The following is a 26209-nucleotide window of genomic DNA, read 5'->3' as shown; positions in this document are numbered from 1 at the left end:
CTCCTCCGAAAATGAGGGACATATAACAGTAACTGGTGTCCGATCCAGCCCATACTTGTGAGAGACGATATTGGCTCTAATGAACAAAATGTTGAATCACTGTGGGTGGTGATTAGACATAAGGGGAAAAATTCACTGTTGGGCGTAGTTTATAGGCCCCCAAATAATAACTTCACGGTGGGGCGGACAATAATCAGGGGAATAATGGAGGCATGTGAAAAATGACCGGCAGTAATCATGGGGGATTTTAACCGACATATCGATTGGTCAAATCAAATTGCACGGGGTAGCCTTGATGAGGAATTCATAGAATGCATACGGGATTGTTTCTTAGAACAGTATGTTACAGAACTTACAAGGGAGCAAGCTATCTTAGATCTGGTCCTGTGTAATGAGACAGGAATAATAAATGATCTCCTAGTAAAAGATCTTCTCGGAATGTGTGATCACAGTATAGTTGAATTTGTAATACAGATTGAGGTTGAGGAAGTAGTGTCTCAAACGAGCGTACTATGCTTAAACAAAGGGGACTACAGTGGGATGAGGGCAGAATTGGCTAAAGTAGACTGGGAACACAGATTAAACGGTGGCACAATTGAGGAACAGTGGAGGACTTTTAAGGAGCTCTTTCATAGTGCTCAACAATATATATTCCAGTGAAAAAGAAGGGCGGTAAGAGAAGGGATAACCAGCCGTGGATAACCAAGGAAATAAAGGAGAGTATCAAATTAAAAACCAATGCGTATAAGGTGGCCAAGGTTAGTGGGAAACTGGAAGATTGGGAAAATTTTAAATGACAGCAAAGAATGAATAAAGAAAGGAAAGATAGATTACGAAAGTAAACTTGCGCAAAAGATAAAAACAGATCGTAAAAGCTTTTACCAATATATAAAACGGAAAAGAGTGACTAAAGTAAATGTTGGTCCCTTAGAAGATGAGAAGGGGGATTTAATAAATGGGAAATGTGGAAATGGCTGAGACCTTAAACAATTATTTTGCTTCGGTCTTCACAGTGGAAGACACAAAAACCATGCCAAAAATTGCTGATCACGGGAATGTGGGAAGCGAGGACCTTGAGACAATCATTATCACTAGGGAGGTAGTGCTGGACAGGCTAATGGGACTCAAGCTAGACAAGCCCCCTGGTCCTGATGAAATGCATCCCAGGGTATTAAAAGAGATGGCGGAAGTTCTAGCAGATGCATTTGTTATAATCTACCAAAATTCTCTGGATTCTGGGGAGGTGCCATCGGATTGGAAAGCAGCTAATGTAACGCCTCTGTTTAAAAAAAGGGGGCAGACAAAAGGCAGGTAACTATAGGCCGGTTAGTTTAACATCTGTAGTGGGGAAAATGCTTGAAGCTAGCATTAAGGAAGAAATAGCGGGACATCTGGATAGGAATAGTGCAATCAAGCAGACGCAACATGGATTCATGAAGGGGAAATCATGTGTAACTAATTTACTGGAATTCTTTGAGGATATAACGAGCATGGTGGATAGAGGTGTACCGAGGGATGTGGTGTTTTTAGATTTCCAAAAGGCATTCGATAAGGTGCCACACAAAAGGTTACTGCAGAAGATAAAGGTACACGGAGTCAGAGGAAATGTATTAGCATGGATAGAGAATTGGCTGGCTGGCAGAAAGCAGAGAGTCGGGATAAATGGGTCTTTTTCGGGTTGGAAATCAGTGGTTAGTGGTGTGCCACGGGGATCGGTGCTGGGACCACAACTGTTTACAATATACATAGATGACCTGGAAGAGGGGATAGAGTGTAGTGTAACAAAATTTGCAGATGACACAAAGATTAGTGGGAAAGCGGGTTGTGTACAGGACACAGAGGGACTGCAGAGAGATTTAGATAGGTTAAGCGAATGGGCTAAGGTTTGGCAGATGGAATACAATGTCGGAAAATGTAAGGTCATCCACCTTAGAAAAAAAAACAGTAAAAGGGAATATTATTTAAATGGGGAGAAATTACAACATGCTGCAGTGCAGAGGGACCTGGAGGTCCTTGTGCATGAATCCCAAAAAGTTAATTTGCAGATGCAGCAGGTAATCAGGAAGGCAAATGGAATGTTGGCCTTCATTGCGAGAGGGATGGAGTACAAATGCAGGGAGGTCCTTCTGCAACTGTATAGAGTATTGGTGAGGCCGCATCTGGAGTACTGCGGGCAGTTTTGGTCACCTTACTTAAGGAAGGATATACTAGCTTTGGAAGGGGTACAGAGACGATTCACTAGGCTGATTTCGGAGATGAGGGGGTTACCTTATGATGATAGATTGAGTAGACTGGGTCTTTACTCGTTGGAGTTCAGAAGGATGAGGGGTGATCTTATAGAAACATTTAAAATAATGAAAGGGATAGACAGGATAGAGGCAGAGAGGTTGTTTCCACTGGTCGGGGAGACTAGAACTAGGGAGCACAGCCTCAAAATACGGGGGAGCCAATTTAAAACCGAGTTGAGAAGGAATTTCTTCTCCCAGAGGGTTGTGAATCTGTGAAATGACCTGCCCAAGGAAGCAGTTGAGGCTAGCTCATTGAATATATTCAAATCACAGATAGATAGATTTTTAACCAATAAGGGAATTAAGGGTTATGGGGAGCAGGTGGGTAAGTGGAGCTGAGTCCATGGCCAGATCAGCCGTGATCTTGTTGAATAGCGGAGCAGGCTCGAGGGACTAAATGGCCTACTCCTGTTCCTAATTCTTATGTTCTTATGTTCTTATGAATGTTGGGGAAGTCCAGAATCAGGGGTCACAGTATAAGGATAAGGGGTAAGCCATTTAGGACCGAGATGAGGAGAGACTTCTTCACACAGAGAGTGGTGAACCTGTGGAATTCTCTGCCACAGAAAGTTGTTGAGGCTAATTGACTAAATATATTCAAAAAGGAGTTAGATGTAGTCCTTACTACTCGGGGGATCAAGGGGTATGGCGAGAAAGCAGGAATGGGGTACTGAGGTTGCATGTTCAGGCATGAACTCATTGAATGGCGGTGCAGGCTCGAAGGGCCGAATGGCCTACTCCTGCACCTATTTTCTATGTTTCTATACTCAAGACCCAGAGATGGCTATCAGAGAAAGTGAGAGAGACAGACACAGCATCAGTCTTAAACTCCCAAACTGTGTCGCCATATTATGCTCAATAATAGTATTACTCATTCATGTGCAGCACCAGCAGAAAAGACAGAGAAACAGAGACATTATCAGTCTTACACTTCCAACAGTGTTTCCACATTAAGCTAAATAACAGTATCCACCTTCACAACCAGTACAAGAGAGCGGATAGCAACAGAGAGACAGAGAGACGAGAGAGGGCTGAGCAAGAGACAGGAGAGTGCGAGGTAGGGTGGTGAGACACAGAAAGACATGCACAGTATCAGTTCCAGACTGACCTGTGAAATCCCGTTTTATCCTGAAATATCCCAATGCAGAGACAGAAGATGCAGTGTCCCCTCTCACTGATATTGTACCAGAGACAGACACATTATTAATCCCACACTGCAGGACAGTGTCAGATAGTGAAACATAGAAACATAGAAAATAGGTACAGGAGTAGACCATTCGTCCCTTCGAGCCTGCACCGCCATTCAATAAGATCACTGCTGATCACTCCCTCAGTACCCCTTTCCTGCTTTCTCTCCATACCCCTTGATCCCCTTAACCATAAGGGCCATAACTAACTCCCTCTTGAATATATCCAATGAACTGGCATCAACAATTCTGTGTGGCAGGGAATACCACAGGTTAACAACTCTCTGAGTGAAGAAGTTTCTCCTCATCTCAGTCCTAAATGGCCGACCCCTTATTCTAAGACTATGTCCTCTGGTTCTGGACTTCCCCAACATCGGGAACATTCTTCCCGCATCTAACCTGTCCAGTCCCGTCAGAATCTTATAGGTTTCTATGAGATCCCCTCTCATTCTTCTAAACTCCAGTGAATAAAGACCCAGTTGATCCAGTCTCTCCTCATATGACAGTCCAGCCACCCCTGGAATCAGTCTGGTGAACCTTTGCTGCACTCCCTCAATAGCAAGAACGTCCTTCCTCAGATTAGGAGACCAAATATTCCAGATGAGGCCTCACTAAGGCCCTGTACAACTGCAGTAAGACCTCCCTGCTCCTATAGTCAAATCCCCTCGCTATGAAGGCCAACATACCATTTGTCTTCTTCACCGCCTGCTGTACCTGCATGCTAACTTTCAATGACTGATGAACCATGACACCCAGGTCTCGTTGCACCTCCCCTTTTCCTAACCTGTCGCTATTCAGATAATATTCTGAGAGAAACAATGGCCCACATTTAACCCTCGCTTGCCTGTTGTAATCTCTGCAACCTTGCAGCTCAGGGCTGCTCGGTATTACTCTCAGTGACCGAGTGTTTTGCTCTAATTAAACTGATCTCGGACTGTTTCTGGCAGATATTAACTCCTGCACAATCCCAGCAAACACTCCCACTCCCTCGTCCCACCGATATTTCTGCAGGGTTGCTTTGTGAAGACGGGCTCATGGAGAGAAACACTCTGCTGGGAATGATCCCAAATTGAGCATCTCTAAGGGACAAGGCTCTCGGCTTTAATCATTCTCTGCCCTTTTCCTCCGGGCCCAGTTCCTTTGCTCAGATTCGGATAAAAGTAAATTGGGAAAAGTGCACTTTGATTTTTACAAGTTGAATTAGTGCGGAGAGCTGCGCATGCGCGGATACGCCCCGCCCCCGGTGTCGATTTCCAGTGAGTAGAAGAGCGCATGCGCCCTCCCTTCCCCCAGCCCTGCCTGTGATCGCCATTCGCTCAGTGAGCGGAAGAAGATGGTTTAAAACAGCCCGGAATGGCTACAGCGCAGCCCCGGGGTAAGGCACCGAGCAGCAGCCTCCTTACAGCATCGCAGCGCTTTGGTAGCGTGTCCGCAGATGGGCTCAGAAATCGACATTGAGTCCGGGGGGGGGAGTGCTGTGTGTAAGAAGCAGAGTGGACCAGAAACCAGTCTCAGTGCGTGGTGTGAGTGGGGGAAGGGAGAGGCCATTCTCGGGCTGTGTGTGGACAGTGTAAGGTAACAGAGAAAGTAAACCACCTCGTTCTTTCAAATCATTACTGCTTTCTTTCCCCAAATCAGTAGTGAATGTTCCTGATTCAGTTCCAATCTCACCGTGTCTGTTCTTGGACAGTGAGCAGTGGAAACACAGCCTGACAGTGAGGATGTGGGGAGTTTCACAAAGTGCATCTATTGCAGGCACCAAGAGAGAAGATATTTTAAAAACCGGTTATATTGTTTCGGTGAGCTCCCTCGGATACATCATATTCTCCCCAGCATCCATATCTTAGACCTAATATTAGTTCTCATATTATTCTCAGAGCAAAATTCTTTAACCAGCCAGAACAGATGTGAGCTTTCCTCCAACCGGAACACAAGGAACACTGCAGGCAGCTCCTTCTCACACACAGTAAGTAGATTATCACTCTCAGAGCGCAGCGACACAGAACTGGCCTCAATCCTATTGTCACAGGCAGCAGAAGCTGTCAGTCCCACAGTGATCCGAAGTGGCAGAGTTACATTGTGAATTTTATAGCCATATGGAGCAGTAGAATCAGATGTTGTTTCACCATTGAAACAGATCACACTGACAGGTACAGTAAACACCCACACTCACTTGCCAGAAACTGGCAGGTGGAGAATAAATCACACACTCACCTATCAGGAAAAAATGTCAAACAGCTGGTACAAACCACACACTCATATCAGAAGCTGACGGGTACGGAGCAAAAGCCATATTCATGTTTCAGAATCTAACGGATTCAGTATTTAACCCCGAACATATCAGAAGGTGACAGGTGCAGAATAAAACCCACATTCCCGTACCACAGACTGACAAATACAGTATACAACACACACACATATATGTTAGTGACAGTAACAGAATAAAATTTGCAATTGCATACCAGAGAGTGACAGGTAAGTGTAAATCCCATCTGCACATATCGGAAAACTGAAAGGCAGTAAGTAAAATTGTTACTTGCATCGCAGAAAGTGATAGGGGCAGAGTAAAACCCACACGCACACATCAGAAAAATGACACGTAGAAGGCAAAATCTTGACTCACATATCAGAAATACAGATAAAAATAAAATTGATTCTCATGTTCACATACCAGAGACTGACAGATACAGAGTAAATTCCACACTCACAGCAGGAACTGACAGGTACAATCTAAAACACAGTCATGTAGCAGGAACAAATAGGTACAGATTAAACCCAGACTAACATAACAGAAACTGAGAGGCACAGATTAAACCCCATACTCACATACAAGAAACTGACAGATACAGATTATACCCCACACTCATACCAGAAACTGACAGGTACAGATTCTATCCACACTCACAATCGAGAGACTGACAGGTACAGAGTAAACCCACACTCACATACCAGAAACTGACATGTACAGATTCTATCCACGCTCACAATCGAGAGACTGACAGGTACAGATTAAACCCACACTCTCATACCAGAAACTGACAGGTACAGTATAAAACATACAACCACGTAGACTAATAGATACAGATTAAATGCAGACTAACATACCAGAAACTTAGAGGCACAGCTTAACCCCCCCACACACATGCAAAATCCTGGCAGGTACAGAATAATACACACACTTGCATATCAGAGACTGAGAGGTACAGTACAAAACTCACTCACATCAGAGACTGACATCTTAAAATACATATTCCCATAACATAAATTGACAGTGAAATGCCCATACTCACTTATCAGTAATTGACAGATACAGGTTAAAGACACTTCCATACCAGAAACTGACAGGTACAAATGAAAGCCCACTTTTAATCAACCAGGAACATGCAGGTATAGAGTAAGGCCCACACATTCATATCAGTACTTGAAAGATACAGAATAAAACCCACACTCCCATAACAGAAATGGCAAGATACAGAGAAAGGCCCACATTCACATACCAGAGACAGATAGATACAGAGTGAAACTCAGACTTATTTACCAGAGACTGACAGATTCAACATAAACAATCACCTCCATATCAAAAATTGACAGTTAGAAAGTAAAATGAAAACTCTATCAGGAATTGGTGGTACACAGTAAAGCAATACTTACTTACTGGAGAATGACGGGTATGGAATAGAGCTCACATTCACATAACCAAGATGGACAGATACAGCATAAAACACACACACACAACAGGAATGGAATGATACAGAATGAAACCCACAGATAATTACCAGAAATTGACAGATCCACGATAAAACCCACACTCACGTATCAGAAACTAACATACAGAATAAAACCCTCATTCACATACCAGAGTTGGACAGATGCACATTAAAAACCATACTCCCATACCAGACACCCACAATATTAATTCTATATTTACCTGTCAATGGATCAGAGAGTGAAAGTGTCAATATCTATCCTACACTCACATCAATCAGAATCTGTCACATAATGTCAGAGAATGAGAGAGGCAGTATCTATCCAACACTCACCTGTCACGTAGTGTCAGAGAATGAGAGAGGTAGTATCTATCCTACACCCACCTGCCATCAGAATATGGCACATAGAATGAGAGAATAATAAGGGCAGTATTTATAATTAAAAACTCTGCCTCACTGTACCAGAGATTGAGAGATGCAATATCTATCCTATGTTAACAAATATATCCCATACTTATAGCAATATCAGAGAATGAGAGGTACAGTGTCTATCACATATTCAGCAGTCAATCCTACAAAATAATATATAAGTTCAATTGGTCACACTGTATTACAGAGTGGGAGTTAAAATATCTATATACTGTATTCAACTGACAATCAAACACTGCCACACAGTATCTTCTCTTAGGATAGAAGTACACTATCTATCCTAAAGTCAACAACAATTCCCAAACTGATATGTATGACCAGAGAGTGAATGGCAGGTATTACCTATACACACCTGTCAATCCTACACTGACACGCAGTGCCTGTCCGATAAACACCTGTCAATCCCACACTGACACACATAACCAGAGAGTAAGTGGCAGGTATTTCCTATACACACCTGTCAATCCCACACTGACACACAGTACCAGAGAGTGAGTGGCAGTGTCTGTCCTATACACATCTGTCAATTCCACACTGACACACAGTACCAGAGAGTGAGTGACAGTGTCTGTCCTATAAACATCTGTCAGTCCCACACTGACACACAGTACCAGAGTGTGAGTTGCAGGTATTTCCTATACACACCTGTCAATCCCACACTGACACACAGTACCAGAGAGTGAGTGGCAGTGTCTGTTCTACACACACCTGTCAATCCCACACTGACACACAGTACCAGAGAGTGAGTGGCACTGTGTGTCCTATACACACCTGTCAATCCTACACTGACTACAGTACCAGAAATTGATACATAAAGTGTTTAGTCAAATTAACCAAACAATTTAAAACTGTCCCATTTTATCAATGAATGATAGAAACAATATCAATCCCTTTTCACTGGACGAGTGAGTGTAGAACTGGATCCAGCCAGAGTCAGCACCTTAAGGGGAGGAGAGGGAGCGGAACCAGTGATTGTAGAACTGAACGCAGCCAGAGTCAGCACCTTCAGGAGAGGGGAACCAGTGAGTGTAGAACTGAACCTAGCCACAGTTAGCATCTTCAGGGGAGGGGAACCAGTGAGTGTACAACCTGAACCCAGCCAGAGTCAGCAGCTTCAGGGGAGGAGAGTAGGGGAACCAGTGAGTATAGAACAGAACGCAGCCAGAGTCAGCATCTTCAGGGGATGGGATTGAAAGGAACCAGTGTGTGTTGAACTGAACCCAGCCAGAGTCAGCACCTTCAGGGGATGGGATTGAGAGGAACCAGTGTGTGTTGAACTGAACCCAGCCAGAGGCGGCACCTTCAGGGGAACCATTGAGTATAGAGCTGAATCCAGCCAGACGCAGCTCTTTGAGAGGAGTGGGAGGGAAACGAGTGAGTGTGGAACAGAACCCAGCCAGAGTCAGCACGTTCAGGGGAGGAGAGGGAGGGGAACCAGTGAGTGTAGAACTGGACTCAGCCAGAGTCAGCAACTTCAGGGGAGTGTAGAACTGAATCCAGCCAGAGTTGGTGATGAAAATTGAGAGCAGAGGACAAGCTACCTGCAGATGTGTGATGTGTTTGAATGTCAGGACAGCGAGGGGGAAGAGTGTATGGGGTGGGGATTTACAGCTTTGGAGGAACAAGAGAAGAAAGAATGTTCCATAGAATCTAGAATTGTCTGTTCTGAATTTCTGTCCTGTACTTGCAGTAATGATTTTTGTAAACTCCTTTTCCAGGGTATCAGGAAGGGAGAATTTGCAGATGGGAAACACAAACCAAACATCAAGTCAAGATCTGACAGAATCACTCGATTCTTCAGGACCTGAATATCATCAGCCTTTAAATGTTGAAGAAAAGTTTGTTTGTTCTGTCTGTGGGAATAGATTTCAAACATCAGTGTGACTGGAAAAACACCAAGACACACACACCCGAGTGAGAGTGTTCCAGTGCACTGACTGTGGAAAGAGCTTTAATCAGTTACATAGTCTGTCAAAACATCGCAGCATTTTCAGCGGGAAGAAACCGTACACGTGTTCTGTGGTGGACGAGGCTTCAACTAATCGTCCAAACTGGAAAGACACAAGGACACACGCACCATGGAGAAACCGTGGGAATGTGAGGACTGTGGGAAGAGATTCAATTACCCATCTGAGCTGGAAGTTCATCGGCGCAGTCACACAGGGGAGAGGCCGTTCACCTGCTCTGAATGTGGGAAGGGATTCACTCATTCATCCCACCTGCTGACACACCAGCGAGTTCACACTGGGGAAAGGCCGTTCACCTGCTTTGAGTGTGGGAAGGGATTCATTACCTCATCCACCCTGCTGGAGCATCGGCGCAGTCATACTGGGGAGAGGCCATTCACCTGCTCCGAATGTGGGAAGGGATTCACTACCTCATCCCAATTGCTGAGACACCAGCGAGTTCACACTGGGGAGAGGCCATTCACCTGCTCTGACTGTGGGAAGGGATTCATTACCTCATCCTACCTGCTGATACACCAGCGAGTTCACACTGGGGAGAGGCCGTTCAACTGCTCTGAGTGTGGGAAGGGATTCACTGCCTCATCCCGCTTGCTGGAACACCAGCGAGTTCACACTGGGGAGAGGCCGTTCACCTGCTCTGAATGTGGGAAGGGATTCACTCGGTCATCTAACCTGCTGGATCACCAGCGAATTCACACTGTGGAGAGGCCATTCACCTGCTCTGAGTGTGGGAAGGGATTCACTGAATTATCCCACCTGCTGACACACCAGCAAGTTCACACTGGGGAGAGGCCGTTCATCTGCTCCATATGTGGGAAGGGATTCACTCAATCATCCAGCCTGCTGACACACCAGCGAGTTCACACTGGGGAGAGGCCATTCACCTGCTCCGTGTGTGGAAAGGGATTCACTCAGTCATCCAGCCTGCTGTCACACCAGCGAGTTCACAGTGGGGAGAGGCCGTTCACCTGCTCTGTGTGTGGGAAGGGATTCACTCAGTCATCCAACCTGCAGAGACACCAGCGAGTTCACAAGGGACTGCAGAATTTGGATTCTGCTGTTGTCCCAGACTGAATCGTGTCCATTCTGACAGTTGGGGTTGCTTTCTGCTGATATTGATTACCTGTATAACTGGGTTCGAGCCCTAATATTCTGGATATTTGACAAATTAATTAACGGAAAAATTGTCAGATAAAAAAATAATGCTGACTGTGTTTGCATCTATACTTTACCCTTTAAAAAGCATAAGTAATATCAGCAGGAGTAGGCCATTGGGCACTCAAACCTGCTCTGCCATTTAATAAGAGCATGGCTGATCTGATCTTTGGCACAGCTCCAATTCCCTGCCTGCTCCCCATTATCGCTCAAAAATCAGGCTATCTACACCTTAAATATATTCAATGACCCAGTCTCCCCAGCTCTCTGGGATAGAGAATTCTAAAGATTTACGACCCTCAGAGAAGAAAATTCTCTTCATCTCCGTTCTAAATAAGCGACACCTAATTCTTAAACTACATCCCCTAGTTCTAGATTCTCCCATGAGTGGAAACATCCTCTCTGCATCTACCTTGTCACGTGCCTTCAGTATCATGTTTCAATAAGATCACCTCACATTCTTCTAAACTCCAATGAGTATAGGCCCAACCTGATCAACCTATAAGTCAACCATTTCATCTCAGGAATCAAACTAGTGAAATGTCTCTGAACTGTCTCCAATGCAAGTACATCCCTCCTTAAATAAGAAGATCAAAACTGTATGCAGTACTCCAGGTGTGGTCTCACCAATACCCTGTTCAGTTGTGGCAGGACTTCCCTGCTTTTATACTCCATCCTTGCAATAAAGGCCAACATTTCTATTGGCTTCATAATTACTTGCTGTATCTGCATACTAACTTTGTGTTTCACACACAAGGACACCCAAGTTCCTCTGTACTGCAGCATTTTGTAATATCTCCCTATTTAAATAATAAATTGTATGTTTATTTTTCCTGCCAAAGTGGATAACCTCACACTTTCCCACATAATGCTCAATATGCCAAATATTAACCCACTCACTTAGCCTGTCTACATCCATTTGCAGATTCTTTGTGTCCTCCCCCAATTTGCTTTCTCATCCACCTTTGTATCATCTGCAAACTTGGCTACATTACACTCGGTCCATTCATCCAAGTCATTAATTATTGCAAAGAGGATGGAGCATAAAAGCAGGGATGTCTTGCGACAGCTATATAAGGTATTGGTGAGGCCACACGTGGAATACTGTGAGCAGTTTTGGGTTCCATATTTCCGAAAGGATATACTTGCTTTGGAGGCAGTTCAGAAAAGTTTCACTGCGTAGATCCCGCGAATGAGGGGGTTGACTTATGAGGAAAGGTCGAGTAGGTTGGGCCTCTACTCATTGGAATTTAGAAGAATGAGAGATGATATTATCAAAACATAAGATTAGGAAGGGGCTTGACAAGGTGGAGGATGTTTCCACTGATGGGGGAGACGAGAACGAGAGGGCATGATCTTAGAATAAGGGGCCGCCCATTTAAAACTGAGATGAGGAGAAATTTCTTCTCTGAGGATTGTAAATCTGTGGAATTCACTGCCTCAGAGAGCAGTGGAGGCTGGCACATTCTCTATTTTTGTCTTAAATTTATTCAGTTTCTTAAACGATAAGGGGTTATGGGGAGCGGGCGGGGAAGTGGAGCTGAGTCCATGATCGGATCAGCCATGATCTTATTGAATGGCGGTGCAGGCTCAAGGAGCTGTATGGCCTACTCCTGTCCCTATTTCTTATGTTCTTAATATAGCTTGTAAATAGTTGAGGCTGATCCCTGCGGCACGCCACTAGTCACCGTTTGCCATCCGGAAAATAATCCATTTATCCTGACTCTCTATCTTCTGTTAGTTAGTCCACCCTCTGTCCATGCTAATATATTACTCCCGAATCCATGCACATTTATTTTGTGCAGTAACCTTTTACATGGCACCTTATTGAAAGCCTTCTGGAAATCCAAATACACCACATCCATTGGTTCCCACTTATCCACCCTGCACATTACATCCTCAAAGCACTCTAGCAAATTTGTCAAACATGATTTCCCTTTCATAAAACCATGCTGACTCTGCTTGTCTGTATTAAGCTTTTCCAAATGTCCTGCTACTGTTTCCTTAATAATGGACTCCAGCTTTTCCCCAACAACAGATGTTAGGCTAACTAGCCTATAGTTTCCTGTTTTCTGTCTCCCTCCTTTTTTAAATAGCAGTGTTACATTTATGGTTTTCCATGCCACTGGGACCTCTCCACAATCCAGGGAGTTTTGGCAGATTTCAACCAATGCATCCACTATCTCTGCAGGCACTTCTTTTAAGACCCTAGCATGCAGGCCATCAGGTCCAGGGGACTTGTACAGCTTTGATCTAGGGGACGTGTTCACCTTTAGTCCCATTATTTTACTGAGTGCTTTTTCTTTACTGTCAGTGATAGTTTTAAGTTACCCCTTCCCTATAGGTCCTTGATTATATATTATTGGGATATATTTAGTATCTTCTCCCTTGAAGTCTGATACAAAATATCAGAAGGGTTTTATTCAAATACTGAAAGATGCAACAAATGGAGCTAAAGTTTGTTAAACAATTGATAATAAAATGAATTGAATCTGCAGGTTATTTTGGATTTCTCTGGGATGCAGCCGAACATGATGCCTTGAAATACCACCGGTGTCCAGTAAATGACACTGTCCCTCCAATTAATTCGGACTGATTGGAGCGTGACTGCCTCCTAGAGCAGGAGGAATGAGGGCAGATCCGGGTCAACACTGAACATACTGCACCCCACAGGGACATCACACACTGCCCCCTCCCTGGGACAGCTCGGGGTCAGATACATCCCACACTGCCCCCTCCCTGGGGCAGCTCAGGGTCAGACACTGAACATACTGCACACTATAGGGGATGCACAAACTGCCCTGTCTCTGGGGGAGTCACTGCTGGAGGGTCCGCAGACAGAAGGGGAACTTCTCCAAACCTTCTGGTCATGAATCCTGAGTCGAATGATGCCGAATCCCCACATTCAGCACTGCAACCTGAAAAGCCAAAGAGACCATGTGAGACATCACAGACCTTGGAGAAGCCCCCAGACCCTAGGGCTTTGGCCCACAGACCTGGGACACTGGGTCCCCACACGGGGGGCAGCGATCTCTCTGCTCCCCCAGACCCCCCCGTTAGCTCCACTGTCACTGAGCTGCGGGGAGTTACATTTATCCCCAGCAGCTCTCCTCCCCTGAAGATGCTGACTCTGGCTGGGTGCGGAAATAGATAGCAATCATCTTCAATTCCCAGCATACACTCAGGAAATGTGCCCGACTTACCGGGCATTGTACAGGACTGGAGCAGGCAACACCTCTCTCAATTGTCCTGGTCCCAGACTAACCCAGAACCAGATGCCCTCTCACCCTCCCATGTCCCAGACTGACCCAGAACCACCCTCACCCTCCCCTGTCCCAGACTGACCCAGACCCCCCCCTCGCGCTCCCTATCCCAGACTGAACCAGAACGACCCTCACCCTCTCCTGTCCCAGACTCAACCAGACCCGCCTCACCCTCCCCTGTCCCAGATTGAACCAGACCCCCCTCACCCTCCCCTGTCCCAGACTGAACCAGACCCCCCTCACCCTCCCCTGTCCCAGACTGACGCAGAACGAGACCCTCCTCACCCTCCCCTGTCCCAGACTGAACCTCACCCTCTCCTGTCCCAGATTGAACCAGATGCCCTTACCCTCCCCTGACCAAGACCCTCCCTCACCCTCCCCTGTCCCAGAACCAGACCCCCCTCACCCTCCCCTGTCCCAGACTGAACCAGACCCCCCTCACCCTCCCTTGTCCCGGACTGAACCAGACCCCCTCACCTTCCCCTGTCCCAGACTGAACCAGACCCCCTCACTCTCCCCTGTCCCAGACTGAACCAGACCAACACCACCACCCCCACCCTCCCCTGTCCCAGACTGAATCAGACACTCCCCTGCCCCTCATCCTCCCCTGTCCAGACTTCCTAAAAGTTTTTGGTAAGGTGCCGCACAAAGGGCTGCTCCATCAGATCGAAGCCTAAAACATAAGAACGTAAGAAATAGGAGCAGGAGTAGGCCATTTGGCCCCTTGCACCGGCTCTGCCATTCAATCCGATCATGGATGATCTCATCATGGACTCAGCTCCACTTTCCTGCCCACTACCCAGAACCCTTTATTCCCTTATCGCTCAAAAATCTGTCTATTTCCGCCTTAAATATATTCAATGCCCCAGCCTCCACACCTCTCTGGGACAGAGAATTCCACAGATTTACGACCCACTGAGAGAAGATATTTTTCCACAGCACAGTTTTCAATGGGCGGCCCTTATTCTGAGACTATATCCCCTAGTTCTAGTTTCGCCTATGAATGGAAATATCCTCTCTGCATCAAGCTTGTCGAGACCCCTCATTATCTTATATCTTTCGATAAGATTACTTTTCATCCTGCTGAACTGCAAAGTTAGGCAAGAATACTTATTAGAAGGTGGGTAGGCACAGTAGCTTAGAATATTGGTCTATTACCACTGCATTCAAAGCGAGCTCAGACTGATGAAAGTCCCCTTGTACTTCTCACTGCTTGATCTAACGGTCCCAAGTGAATGAGTTGGGCAGTTTCCTATTGGATAAAGTAACCAGTGCACGATTGTCTAAAAGTTTGGCATTGGCCAACACCAAATTGGATTTTTCACTCTGAAACCAGAAACACAATGTTGTGGGCTGTGGGAACGTCTAAAGTAGACTGGGAACACAGACTAAACGGTGGCACAATTGAGGAACAGTGGAGGACTTTTAAGGAGCTCTTTCATAATGCTCAACAAAAATATATTCCAGTGAAAAAGAAGGGCGGTAAGAGAAGGGATAACCAGCCGTGGATAACCAAGGAAATAAAGGAGAGTATCAAATTAAAAACCAATGCATATAAGGTGGCCAAGGTTCGTGGAAAACTAGAAGATTGGGAACATTTTAAATGACAGCAAAGAATGACTAAGAAAGCAATAAAGAAGGGGAAGATAGATTAAAAATGTAAACTTGCACAAAACATAAAAACAGATAGTAAAAGCTTTTACAGATATATAAAACGGAAAAGAGCGACTAAAGTAAATGTTGGTCCCTTAGAAGATGAGAAAGGGGATTTAATAATGGGAAATGAGGAAATGCATGAGACCTTAAACAATTATTTTGCTTCCGTCTTCACAGTGGAAGACACAAAAATCATGCCAAAAATTGCTGGTCACGGGAATGTGGGAAGGGAGGACCTTGAGACAATCACTATCGCTGGGGAGGTAGTGCTGGACAGACTAATGGGACTCAAGGTAGACAAGTCCCCTAGTCCTGATGAAATGCATCCCAGGGTATTAAAAGAGATGGCGGAAGTTATAGCAGATGCATTCATTATAATCTACCAAAATTCTCTCGACTCTGGGGAGGTGCCATCGGATTCGAAAGCAGCTAATGTAATGCCTCTGTTTAAAAAAGAAAGGGGGGCAGACAAATAGGCGGGTTAGTTTAACATCTGTAATGGGGAAAATACTTGAAGCTATCATTAAGGAAGAAATAGCGGGACATCTAGATAGGAATAGTGCAATCAAGCAGACGCAGCATGGATTCATGAAGGGGAAATCATGTTTAACTAATTTACTGGAATACTTTGAGGATATAACGAGCATGGTGGATAGAGGTGTACCGATGGATGTGGTGTATTTAGATTTCCAAAAGGCATTCGATAAGATGCCTGCAGAAGATAAAGGTACGCGGAGTCAGAGGAAATGTATTAGCATGGATCGAGAATTGGCTGGCTAACAGAAAGCAGAGAGTCGGGGATAAATGGGTCCTTTTTGGATTGGAAATTGGTGGTTAGTGGTGTGCCACAGGGATCTGTGCTGGGACCACAACTGTTTACAATATACATAGATGACCAGGAAGAGGGGACAGAGTGTGGTGTAACAAAATTTGCAGATGACACAAAGATTAGTGGGAAAGCAGGTTGTGTAGAGGTCATAGAGAGGCTGTAAAGAGATTTAGATAGGTTAAGCGAATGGGCTAAGGTTTGGCAGATGGAATACAATGTCGGAAAATGTGAGGTCATCCACCTTGGGGGAAAAAAAAACAGTAAAAGGGAATATTATTTGAATGAGGAGAAATTACAACATGCTGCGGTGCAGAGGGACCTGGGAATCTCCTTGTGCATGAAACTCTTTTTGGAGTTCACCTGCAAAACATAAAACATTAAACGGTGCCACCCGACCTGGGTGACACTCCAGACATTTACAAGGCCCTTTTTTTTTCCCCCTTTTTTTTTTTGTGTTTTTGTTTTTTTTTTTGTTTTTTTTTTTGGGCACTAAAATCACAATTTTTCCCCAGTGCCCCCTATAAAAGGGAAGGGGACACTAAAAGCACCGGCAATTAAACAAATTAACTTTAAAACGTAAAATCAAATTAAAATTTGGTTGCCGGGCGTGATGATGCACTCCAGTCCCCTCCTTGTGCATGAATCCCAAAAAGTTCGTTTGCAGGTGCAGCAGGTAATCAGGAAGGCAAATGGAATGTTGGCCTTCATTGCGAGAGGGATGGAGTACAAAAGCATGGAGGTCCTGCTGCAACTGTACAGAGTATTGGTGAGGCCGCACCTGGAGTACTGAGTGCAGTTTTGGTCACATTACTTAAGGAAGGATATACTAGCTTTGGAGGGGGTACAGAGACGATTCACTAGGCTGATTCCGGAGATGAGGCTGTTACCTTATGATGATAGATTGAGTAGACTGGGTCTTTACTCGGCGTTCAGAAGGATGAGGGGTGATCTTATAGAAACATTTAAAATAATGAAGGGGATAGACAGGATAGAGGCAGAGAGGTTGTTTCCACTGGTCGGGAGACTAGAACTAGGGGGCACAGCTTCAAAATACGGGGGAGCCAATTTAAAACTGAGTTGAGAAGGAATTTCTTCTCCCAGAGGATTGTGAATCTGTGGAATTCTCTGCCCAAGGAAGCATTTGAGGCTAGTTCATTGAATATATTCAAATCACAGATAGATAGATTTTTAACCAATAAGGGAATTAAGGGTTATGGGGAGCGGGCGGGTAAGTGGAGCTGAGTCCACGGCCAGATCAGCCATGATCTTGTTGGGTGGTGGAGCAGGCTCAAGGGGCAAGATGGCCTACTCCTGTTCCTAATTCTTATGTTCTTATGTTCTTATTAATGTTGGGGAAGTCAGAACCAGGGGTTACAGTCTAAGGATAAGGGGTAAGCCATTTAGGACCGAGATGAGGAGAAACTTCTTCACCCAGAGAGTGTTGAACCTGTGGAATTCTCTACCACAGAAAGTTGTTGAGGCCAATCCACTAAATATATTCAAAAAGGAGTTAGATGTAGTCCTTACTACTAGGGGGATCAAGGGGTATGGCGAGAAAGCATGAATGGGGTACTGAAGTTGCATGTTCAGCCATGAACTCATTGAATGGCAGTGCAGGCTCGAAGGGTCAAATGGCCTACTCCTGCACCTATTTTCTATGTTTCTATGTTTCTATGTACAGGTCCAACCTATCTTCGTAAGTCAACCCCCTCATCTCCGAATAAACCGAGTTAGCCTTCTCTTCTGAACTGCCTGCAATGCAAGGATATCCTTCTTTAAAAATGGAGACAAAAACTGAATGCAGTACTCTAGGTGTGGCCTCACTAATACCCTGTACAGTGGTGGCAGAACTTCTGATTTTATACTCTATTCCCCTTGCAATAAAGGCCAACATTCCATTTACTTTCCTGATTACTTGCAGTAACTGCATAATAATTTATTGTGTTTCATGCTCAAAGACCCCCAAGTCCCTCTGTACTGCAGGATTTTGCAATTTGTCTCCATTTAAATAATTTGCTTTACTATTTTTTCTGCTGCAGTGGATAACCTCACATTTTCCCACATAATATTCCATCTGCCCAAAAATTGCCCACTCACTTATCCCTTTGCAGATTTCTTGTGTCCTCCTCACAATTTTCTTCTACACTCATCTTTGTATCATCAGCAAACTTGGCTACATTACACTCAGTCCTTTCATTCAAGTCATTAATATAAATTGTAAATGGGCGAGGCCCCAGCACTAATCCCTGCGGCACCCCACTAGTTACTGTGCCAATCGAAAATGACCCATTTATCCTGACTCTCTGTTTTCTGTTAGTTAGCTAATCATCTATCCATACTACCCCCAATCCCGTGAGCTTTTATCTTGTGCCATAACCTCTTATGTGGCACTTTATCGAATGACTTCTGGAAATTCTGCTCCACAATCAATATGATTATGGCTGAACAGCCAAAAATCCAGTCTCTGCTTCTGACAAAGAAATCCAATACTGGGCCCAGCAAGAACAAATAAAGTGGACAAGTTTTAATCTAATAAAGTTATTTTCAGAGCCACCCACACTATCAATGAAAGGGCTGCTTACTGTCTAAAGAAACTGATCGATTGATCACAATCTTATCAGCTGTGTTTCAGTTGGTAGCACTCTCGCTTCTGAGTCAGAAGGTTGTGGGTTCAAGTCCCACTCCAGGGACTTGAGCATAACAATCTAGGCTGACACACCAGTGCAGTGATGAGGGAGTGCTGCACTGTTTGAGGTGCCATCTATAGGAAGAGATGTGAAACCAAGATCCCTTCGGCTCTTTCAGGTGGACGTAATAGATCCCACAGCTACTATTTTGAAGAAGAGCATGCAGGTTATCCCCGGTGCTCTGGCCAATACTTATCCCTCGATCAACCTAACACAACAGCTTATCTGGTCATTATCAAATTGCTGTTTATGGGAGCTTGCTGTATGCGAAATGTCTGCCGCTTTTCCTACATTACTACAATGTCTACACTTCTAAAAGTACTTCATTGGCTGCGAAGCACGTTCAGAACTCCGACGGTCATGAAAGGTGCAATATAAACCCAAGTCCCTATTTCTCTACTTAATATTAAATCCCTACGGTTGATAAGCGGGGAGTTTCCTGACCAGGTGACCCTCAGTCGCTCTCAGTTATCAACCGGTCAATGTCTGTTGAACATGTAGTAATGTAGATCGACAAACAGAGCAGCGAGTTTGCTGTTTAAATCATTGAATATATACTAAAAATTGAATGAACCTTCCTCGTAAGATTTTGGCCTGAGAGCAGAATAGAAACACACAAAGAACAGAGTATAACTCAAGAGGTGTTGTAACTGATGACATCATTCAAGAATTTGTGATTGTGGCGAGCAACAAATCTGATTGGATTTTTAAAGAGATCAATCAGAGAGATATAGAACAATGGCAATTGACAAGGCCACCAATGAACCAATCACAATCATTGCCTTTACCCACCCCTCATTACCATAGGGCTGTGGGTGGAGTGTGGGGCTGCCCATATAATGCGGATTCGGAGCAGAGTTTCCTCAAATCTGCGCTGGACTGAAGGAGACGATGGCTGATGAAAATAAAATGGTTACTGCCAAGAAAGCAATCAAGAAAACACAACCGAAGAGCGGCAAGAAGCGCAGCATATCGAGGAAGGAGAGTTGCTCCATCGACATCTACACAGTGATGAAGCAGGTTCACCCGAAACCGGCATCTCCTCCAAGGCCATGGACATCATGAACTCATTTGTGAACGATATTTTCAAGCGCATCGCGGGTGAGGCTTCCCGCCTGGCCCATTACAAAAAGCATCGCACCATCAGCTTCCCGGAGATCCAGACCACTGTGCGCCTGCTGCTGCCTGGGGAACTGGCCAAGCATGCTGGTCAGAATGGACAAAGGCGGTGACCAAGTACACCAGCTCCAAGTCCCTGACTATTATGTGTGCGGGAAGTGTATCCAACTGCAGCTCCTGTCAGACTGCATTTCGGCACTGGAGCTGCACATGGATTCACTCGGGAGCATTTGCGATGCTGAGGATGTCAAGAATAATACATTTAGTGAGTTGGTCACACCGCAGGTAAAGATTACACAGCCAGATAGGGAATGGGTGACCATCAAAAAGAGCAGTGGAATGAAGGTATTAGAAACATAGAAAATAGGTGCAGGAGTAGGCCATTCAGCCCTTCTAGCCTGCACCGCCATTCAATGAGTTCATGACTGAACATGCAACTTCAGTACCCCATTCCTGCTTTCTCGCCATACCCCATGATCTCCCTAGTAGTAAGGACTACATCTAACTCCTTTTTGAATATATTTAGTGAATTGGCCTCAACAACTTTCTGTGGTAGAGAATTCCACAGGTTCACCACTCTCTGGGTGAAGAAGTTTCTCCTCATCTCGGTCCTAAATGGCTTACCCCTTATCCTTAGACTGTGACCCCTGGTTCTGGACTTCCCCAACATTGGGAACATTCTTCCTGCATCTAACCTGTCTAAACCCATCAGAATTTTAAACGTTTCTATGAGATCCCCTCTCATTCTTCTGAACTCCAGTGAATACAAGCCCAATTGATCCAGTCTTTCTTGATAGGTCAGTCCCGTTATCCTGGGAATCTTCGCTGTCTGGTGAACCTTTGCTGCACTCCCTCAATAGCAAGAATGTCCTTCCTCAGGTTAGGAGACCAAAACTGTACACAATACTCCAGGTGTGGCCTCACCAAGGCCCTGTACAACTGTAGCAACACCTCCCTGCCCCTGTACTCAAATCCCCTCGCTATGAAGGCCAACATGCCATTTGCTTTCTTAACCGCCTGCTGTACCTGCATGCCAACCTTCAATGACTGATATACCATGACACCCAGGTCTCGTTGCACCTCCCCTTTTCCTAATCTGTCACCATTCAGATAATAGTCTGTCTCTCTGATTTTACCACCAAAGTGGATAACCTCACATTTATCCACATTATACTTCATCTGCCATGCATTTGCCCACTCACCTAACCTATCCAAGTCGCTCTGCAGCCTCATAGCATCCTCCTCGCAGCTCACACTGCCACCCAACTTAGTGTCATCCGCAAATTTGGAGATACTACATTTAATAATCTCGTCTAAATCATTAATGTACAGTGTAAACAGCTGGGGCCCCAGCACAGAACCATGCAGTACCCCACTAGTCACTGCCTGCCATTCTGAAAAGTACCCATTTACTCCTACTCTTTGCTTCCTGTCTGACAACCAGTTCTCAATCCATGTCAGCACACTACCCCCAATCCCATGTGCTTTAACTTTGCACATTAATCTCTTGTGTGGGACCTTGTCGAAAGCCTTCTGAAAGTCCAAATATACCACATCAACTGGTTCTCCCTTGTCCACTCTACTGGAAACATCCTCAAAAAATTCCAGAAGATTTGTCAAGCATGATTCCCCTTTCACAAATCCATGCTGACTTGGACCCATCATGTCACCTCTTTCCAAATGCGCTGCTATGACATCCTTAATAATTGATTCCATCATTTTACCCACTACCAATGTCAGGCTGACCGGTCTATAATTCCCTGTTTTCTCTCTCCCTCCTTTTTTAAAAAAAGTGGGGTTACATTGGCTACCCTCCACTCGATAGGAACTGATCCAGAGTCAATGGAATGTTGGAAAATGACTGTAAATGCATCCGCTATTTCCAAGGCCACGTCCTTAAGTATCCTGGGATGCAGTCCATCAGGCCCTGGGGATTTATCGGTCCTCAATCCCATCAATTTCCCCAACACAATTTCCCGCCTAATAATGATTTCCCTCAGTTCCTCCTCCTTACTAAACCCTCTGACCCCTTTTATATCGGAAAGTTGTTAGTATCCTCCTTAGTGAATACCGAACCAAAGTACTTGTTCAATTGGTCCGCCATTTCTTTGTTCCCCATTATGACTTCCCCTGATTCTGACTGCAGGGGACCTACGTTTGTCTTTACTAACCTTTTTCTCTTTACATATCTATAGAAACTTTTGCAATCCGTCTTAATGTTCCCTGCAAGCTTTTTCTCATACTCCATTTTCCCTGCCCTAATCAAATCCTTTGTCCTCCTCTGCTGAGTTCTAAATTTCTGCCAGTCTCTGGGTTCACTGCTATTTCTGGCCAATTTGTATGCCACTTCCTTGCCTTTAATACTATCCCTAATTTCCCTTGATAGCCACGGTTGAGCCACCTTCCCTTTTTTATTTTTACACCAGACAGGAATGTACAATTGTTGTAGGTCATCCATGCGCTCTCTAAATGTCTGCCATTGCCCATCCACAGTCAACCCCTTCAGTATCATTCGCCAATCTATCCTAGCCAATTCACGCCTCATACCTTCAAAGTTACCCTTCTTTAAGTTCTGGACCATGGTCTCTGAATTAACTGTTTCATTCTCCATCCTAATGTAGAATTCCACTATATTATGGTCACTCTTCCCCAAGGGGCCTCGCACAACGAGATTGGTAATTAATCCTCTCTCATTACAGGGGTCCCCTGCAGTCATCTCCCTCCAAAACAGATATACCACCTTGGGTACTGTTGGGGGAGATGGCCAATCAGGGGAAGACAGCAGCAGCCAAGTTCATGGCACCAAGGGTGGCTCTGCTGTGCAGGAGGGCAGGAAAAAGAGTGGGAGAGCTATAGTGGTAGGGGATTCTATTGTAAGGGGAATAGATAGGCGTTTTTGTGGTCTCTGTCGAGACTCCAGGATGTTAAGTTGCCTCCCTGTTGCAAGGGTCAAGGATGTCCCTGAGCGCCTGCAGGCCATTCTGAGGGGGAGGGTGAACAGCCAGTTGTCGTGGTGCATATAGGTACCAATGATATAGTTAAAAGGCGGGATGAGGTCCTACAAGCTGAATTTAGGGAGCTGGGAGTTAAATTAAAAAGTATGGCCTCAAAAGGTAGTAATCTCAGGATTGTTACCAGTGCCACGTGCTAGTCAGAGTAGGAATGACAGGATAGTTAAGAAGAATACGTGGCTTAAGGAATGGTGCAAGAGGGAGGGATTCAAATTCCTGCGATATTGGAACCGGTTCTGGGGGAGGTGGGACCAGTACAAACTGGATCGTCTGCACCTGGGCAGGACTGGAAGCAATGTCCTAGGGGGAGTGTTTGCTAGTGCTGTTGGGGAGAAGTTAAACTAATAGGGCAGGGGGATGGGAATCTATGCAGGGAGATAGTAAAATGGGGTCAGAAGCAAAAGGTATAAAGAAGAAAAGTAAAAGTAGAAGGCAGAAATTTCACAGGCAAAAATCAAAAAGGGCGACATTGCAACATAATTTAAAAAGAACAACGTGTGTTAACAAAACAAGTCTGAAGGCTCTGTGTCTCAATGCGAGGAGCATGCGTAATAAAGTGGATGAATTAACTGCACAGATAGCTGTTAACAGATATGATGTAATTGGGATTACGGAGACATGGCTCCAGGGTGACCAAGGCTAGGAACTCAATATCCAAGGGTATTCAATATTCAGGAAAGATAGACTGAAAGGAAAAGGAGGTGGGGTAGCGTTGCTGGTTAAAGAGGAGATTAACGCAATAGTAAGGAAGGACATTAGCGTGGATGAGATGGAATCTGTATGGGTATAGCTGCAGAACACAAAAGGCCAGAAAAGGCTAGTGGAGGTTGTGTACAGATACCCAGTCATAGCGAGGTTGGGGATGACATCAAACATTACATTAGGGATGCATGCAATAAAGGTACAGCAGTCATTATGGGTGACTTTAATCTACATATAGATTGGGCTAAACAAACTGGTAGCAATGCGGTGGAGGAGGATTTCCTGGAGTGGATAAGGGATGGTTTTCTAAACCAATATGGTGAGAACCAACTAGAGAGCTTGCCATCCTAGACTGGGTGATGTGTAAGGAGAGGGGATTAATTAGCAATCTTGTTGTGCGAGGCCCCTTGGGGAAGATTGACCATAACATGGTAGAATTCTTCATTAAGATGGATAGTGACACAGTTAATTCAGGGACTAAAGTCCTGAACTTAAAGAAAGGTAACTTCGACGGTATGAGACACGATTTGGCTAGGATAGACTGGCGAATGATACATAAAGGGGTAACGGTGGATAGGCAATGGTCAACTTTTAAAGATCACATGGATCAACGCTGGGGATGTTGGCCTGGTCGAGGACGCTAATGTAGATGCGTCTGTCCTCCCAGGGGATTTGTAGGATCTTGCAGAGACATCGTTGGTGGTGGTTACATGGTCCATGTCTCTGAGCCATACAGGAGGGCGGGTATTACTACAGCGTTGTAGACCATGAGTTTGGTGGTAGATTTAAGGGCCTGGTCTTCAAACACTCTTTTCATTGTTCACATGCCAGACACGAGACTCCCAAAGCAAGTACTCTACTCAGAACTCCTTCACAAATGAGCCAAAGGTGGGCAGAGGAAACATTACAAGGACATTCTCAAAGCTTCCCAGAAAGAGTGCAGCTTCCTCACTGACACTTGGGAGTTCCTGACCAAAGACCACCATAGGTGGAGGAACTGCATCTGGGAAGTCACTGAGCACCTCGAGTCTCATTGCCGAGAGCATGCGGATATCAAGCGCAGGCAGCGGAAAGAGCGTCCCTCCTGTGATGGACTGTGGTCCTCGTATTGGACTGATGAGCCACCCAAGAACTCGTTTTTTAGAGTGGAAGCAAGTCTTCCTCGATTCTGAGCGACTGTCTATGAGGATGACCCACCCGCATTGGACGGGTGCATCTCACTCACATTTAAACCTGGATCAAACCCGCACCATCAGACATTCACCACCTGCAGTGTGTAAATCCAGTTACAGTAACCCTACAAAACCTGCACGGTGTGTGCACAGGCGAGTTTGCCTGGCGCTGGTTGCAGTTCTTTCCTTTGCTGATTTAGTGGCTCTGAAAAGAGCGGTTGTTGCACTTGGTGCTGAAGCTTCGAGCCCGGGCAGGGGGAGTCTAGGCGCGCTCCCCACGGATGCGGCGGGCCAGCTGGATATCTTTAGGCATGATGGTGACTCGCTTGGCGTGGATTGCGCACAGGTTGGTGTCCTCAAACAGTCCCAGCAGGTAAGCCTCGCTGGCTTCCTGCAGGGCCATGACGGCCGAGCAACGGAAGCGCAGGTCGGTCTTCAAGTCCTGAGCGATCTCCTGCACCAGGCGTTGGAAGGGCAGCTTGCGGATCAGCAGTTCAGTGAATTTCTGGTAGCGGCGGATTTCCCACAGAGCCACGGTGCCGGATCTGTGGCGATGAGGCTTCTTCACTCCACCCGTGGCCGGAATGCTCTTCCGGGCCGCTTTGGTCGCCAGCTGTTTTCGAGGAGCTTTCCCTCTGGTCGACTTGAGCACTGCCTGCTTGGTCCTGGCCATCTTCTGAACGGATCTCAGCACGAACTGGAATGCGGAGCCTCCTTTTAAGTGTCTGTGAGGGTCCGCCCCAGGGCTGTGATTGGTCGCAGCCCGATTACCAGTGAAGTTTGAACCAATTCACCGAGAACGAAACAGAAGGACGGGGATGACTGGGCCATGATTGACTGAAATGAAACTGACATTTCGTTAATTTCAAAAAGCCCGCCAATTTCAGAGTATCAAAAAACAGAGATTAAAGAAACTCTAATTTCCCGCCAGCAATGTAAGAATCCCACTCTTTATAACGCAGCTGCCATGTTCCACCTCACAGTCAACAAGCTCCCCGCTGGAGTGGAACTAAAATACAGAACCAGTGGGAACCTGT

The 26209-nt window shown here is 45.4% G+C and overlaps 1 protein-coding gene and 1 pseudogene across 1 annotated transcript; one reads left to right on the top strand and one right to left on the bottom strand.

Moving 5' to 3' along the window:
• Positions 1–9495: 9495 nt before the first annotated feature.
• The window catches only part of LOC139230230 (zinc finger protein 420-like), a 37213-nt pseudogene continuing 20499 nt past the window's right edge, over positions 9496–26209 (top strand).
• Positions 25435–25845, bottom strand: LOC139229879 (histone H3-like). The gene has a single exon (XM_070861511.1). It carries the CDS (start codon positions 25843–25845, stop codon positions 25435–25437), a length of 411 nt encoding a protein of 136 aa, XP_070717612.1.

This window comes from Pristiophorus japonicus, chromosome 19, assembly GCF_044704955.1.
Source record: "Pristiophorus japonicus isolate sPriJap1 chromosome 19, sPriJap1.hap1, whole genome shotgun sequence".
NCBI classification, from domain to species: domain Eukaryota; kingdom Metazoa; phylum Chordata; class Chondrichthyes; family Pristiophoridae; genus Pristiophorus; species Pristiophorus japonicus.
The sequence above is the reverse complement of the archived record's forward strand: the minus strand, read 5'-3'. Positions and strand labels throughout refer to the sequence as shown.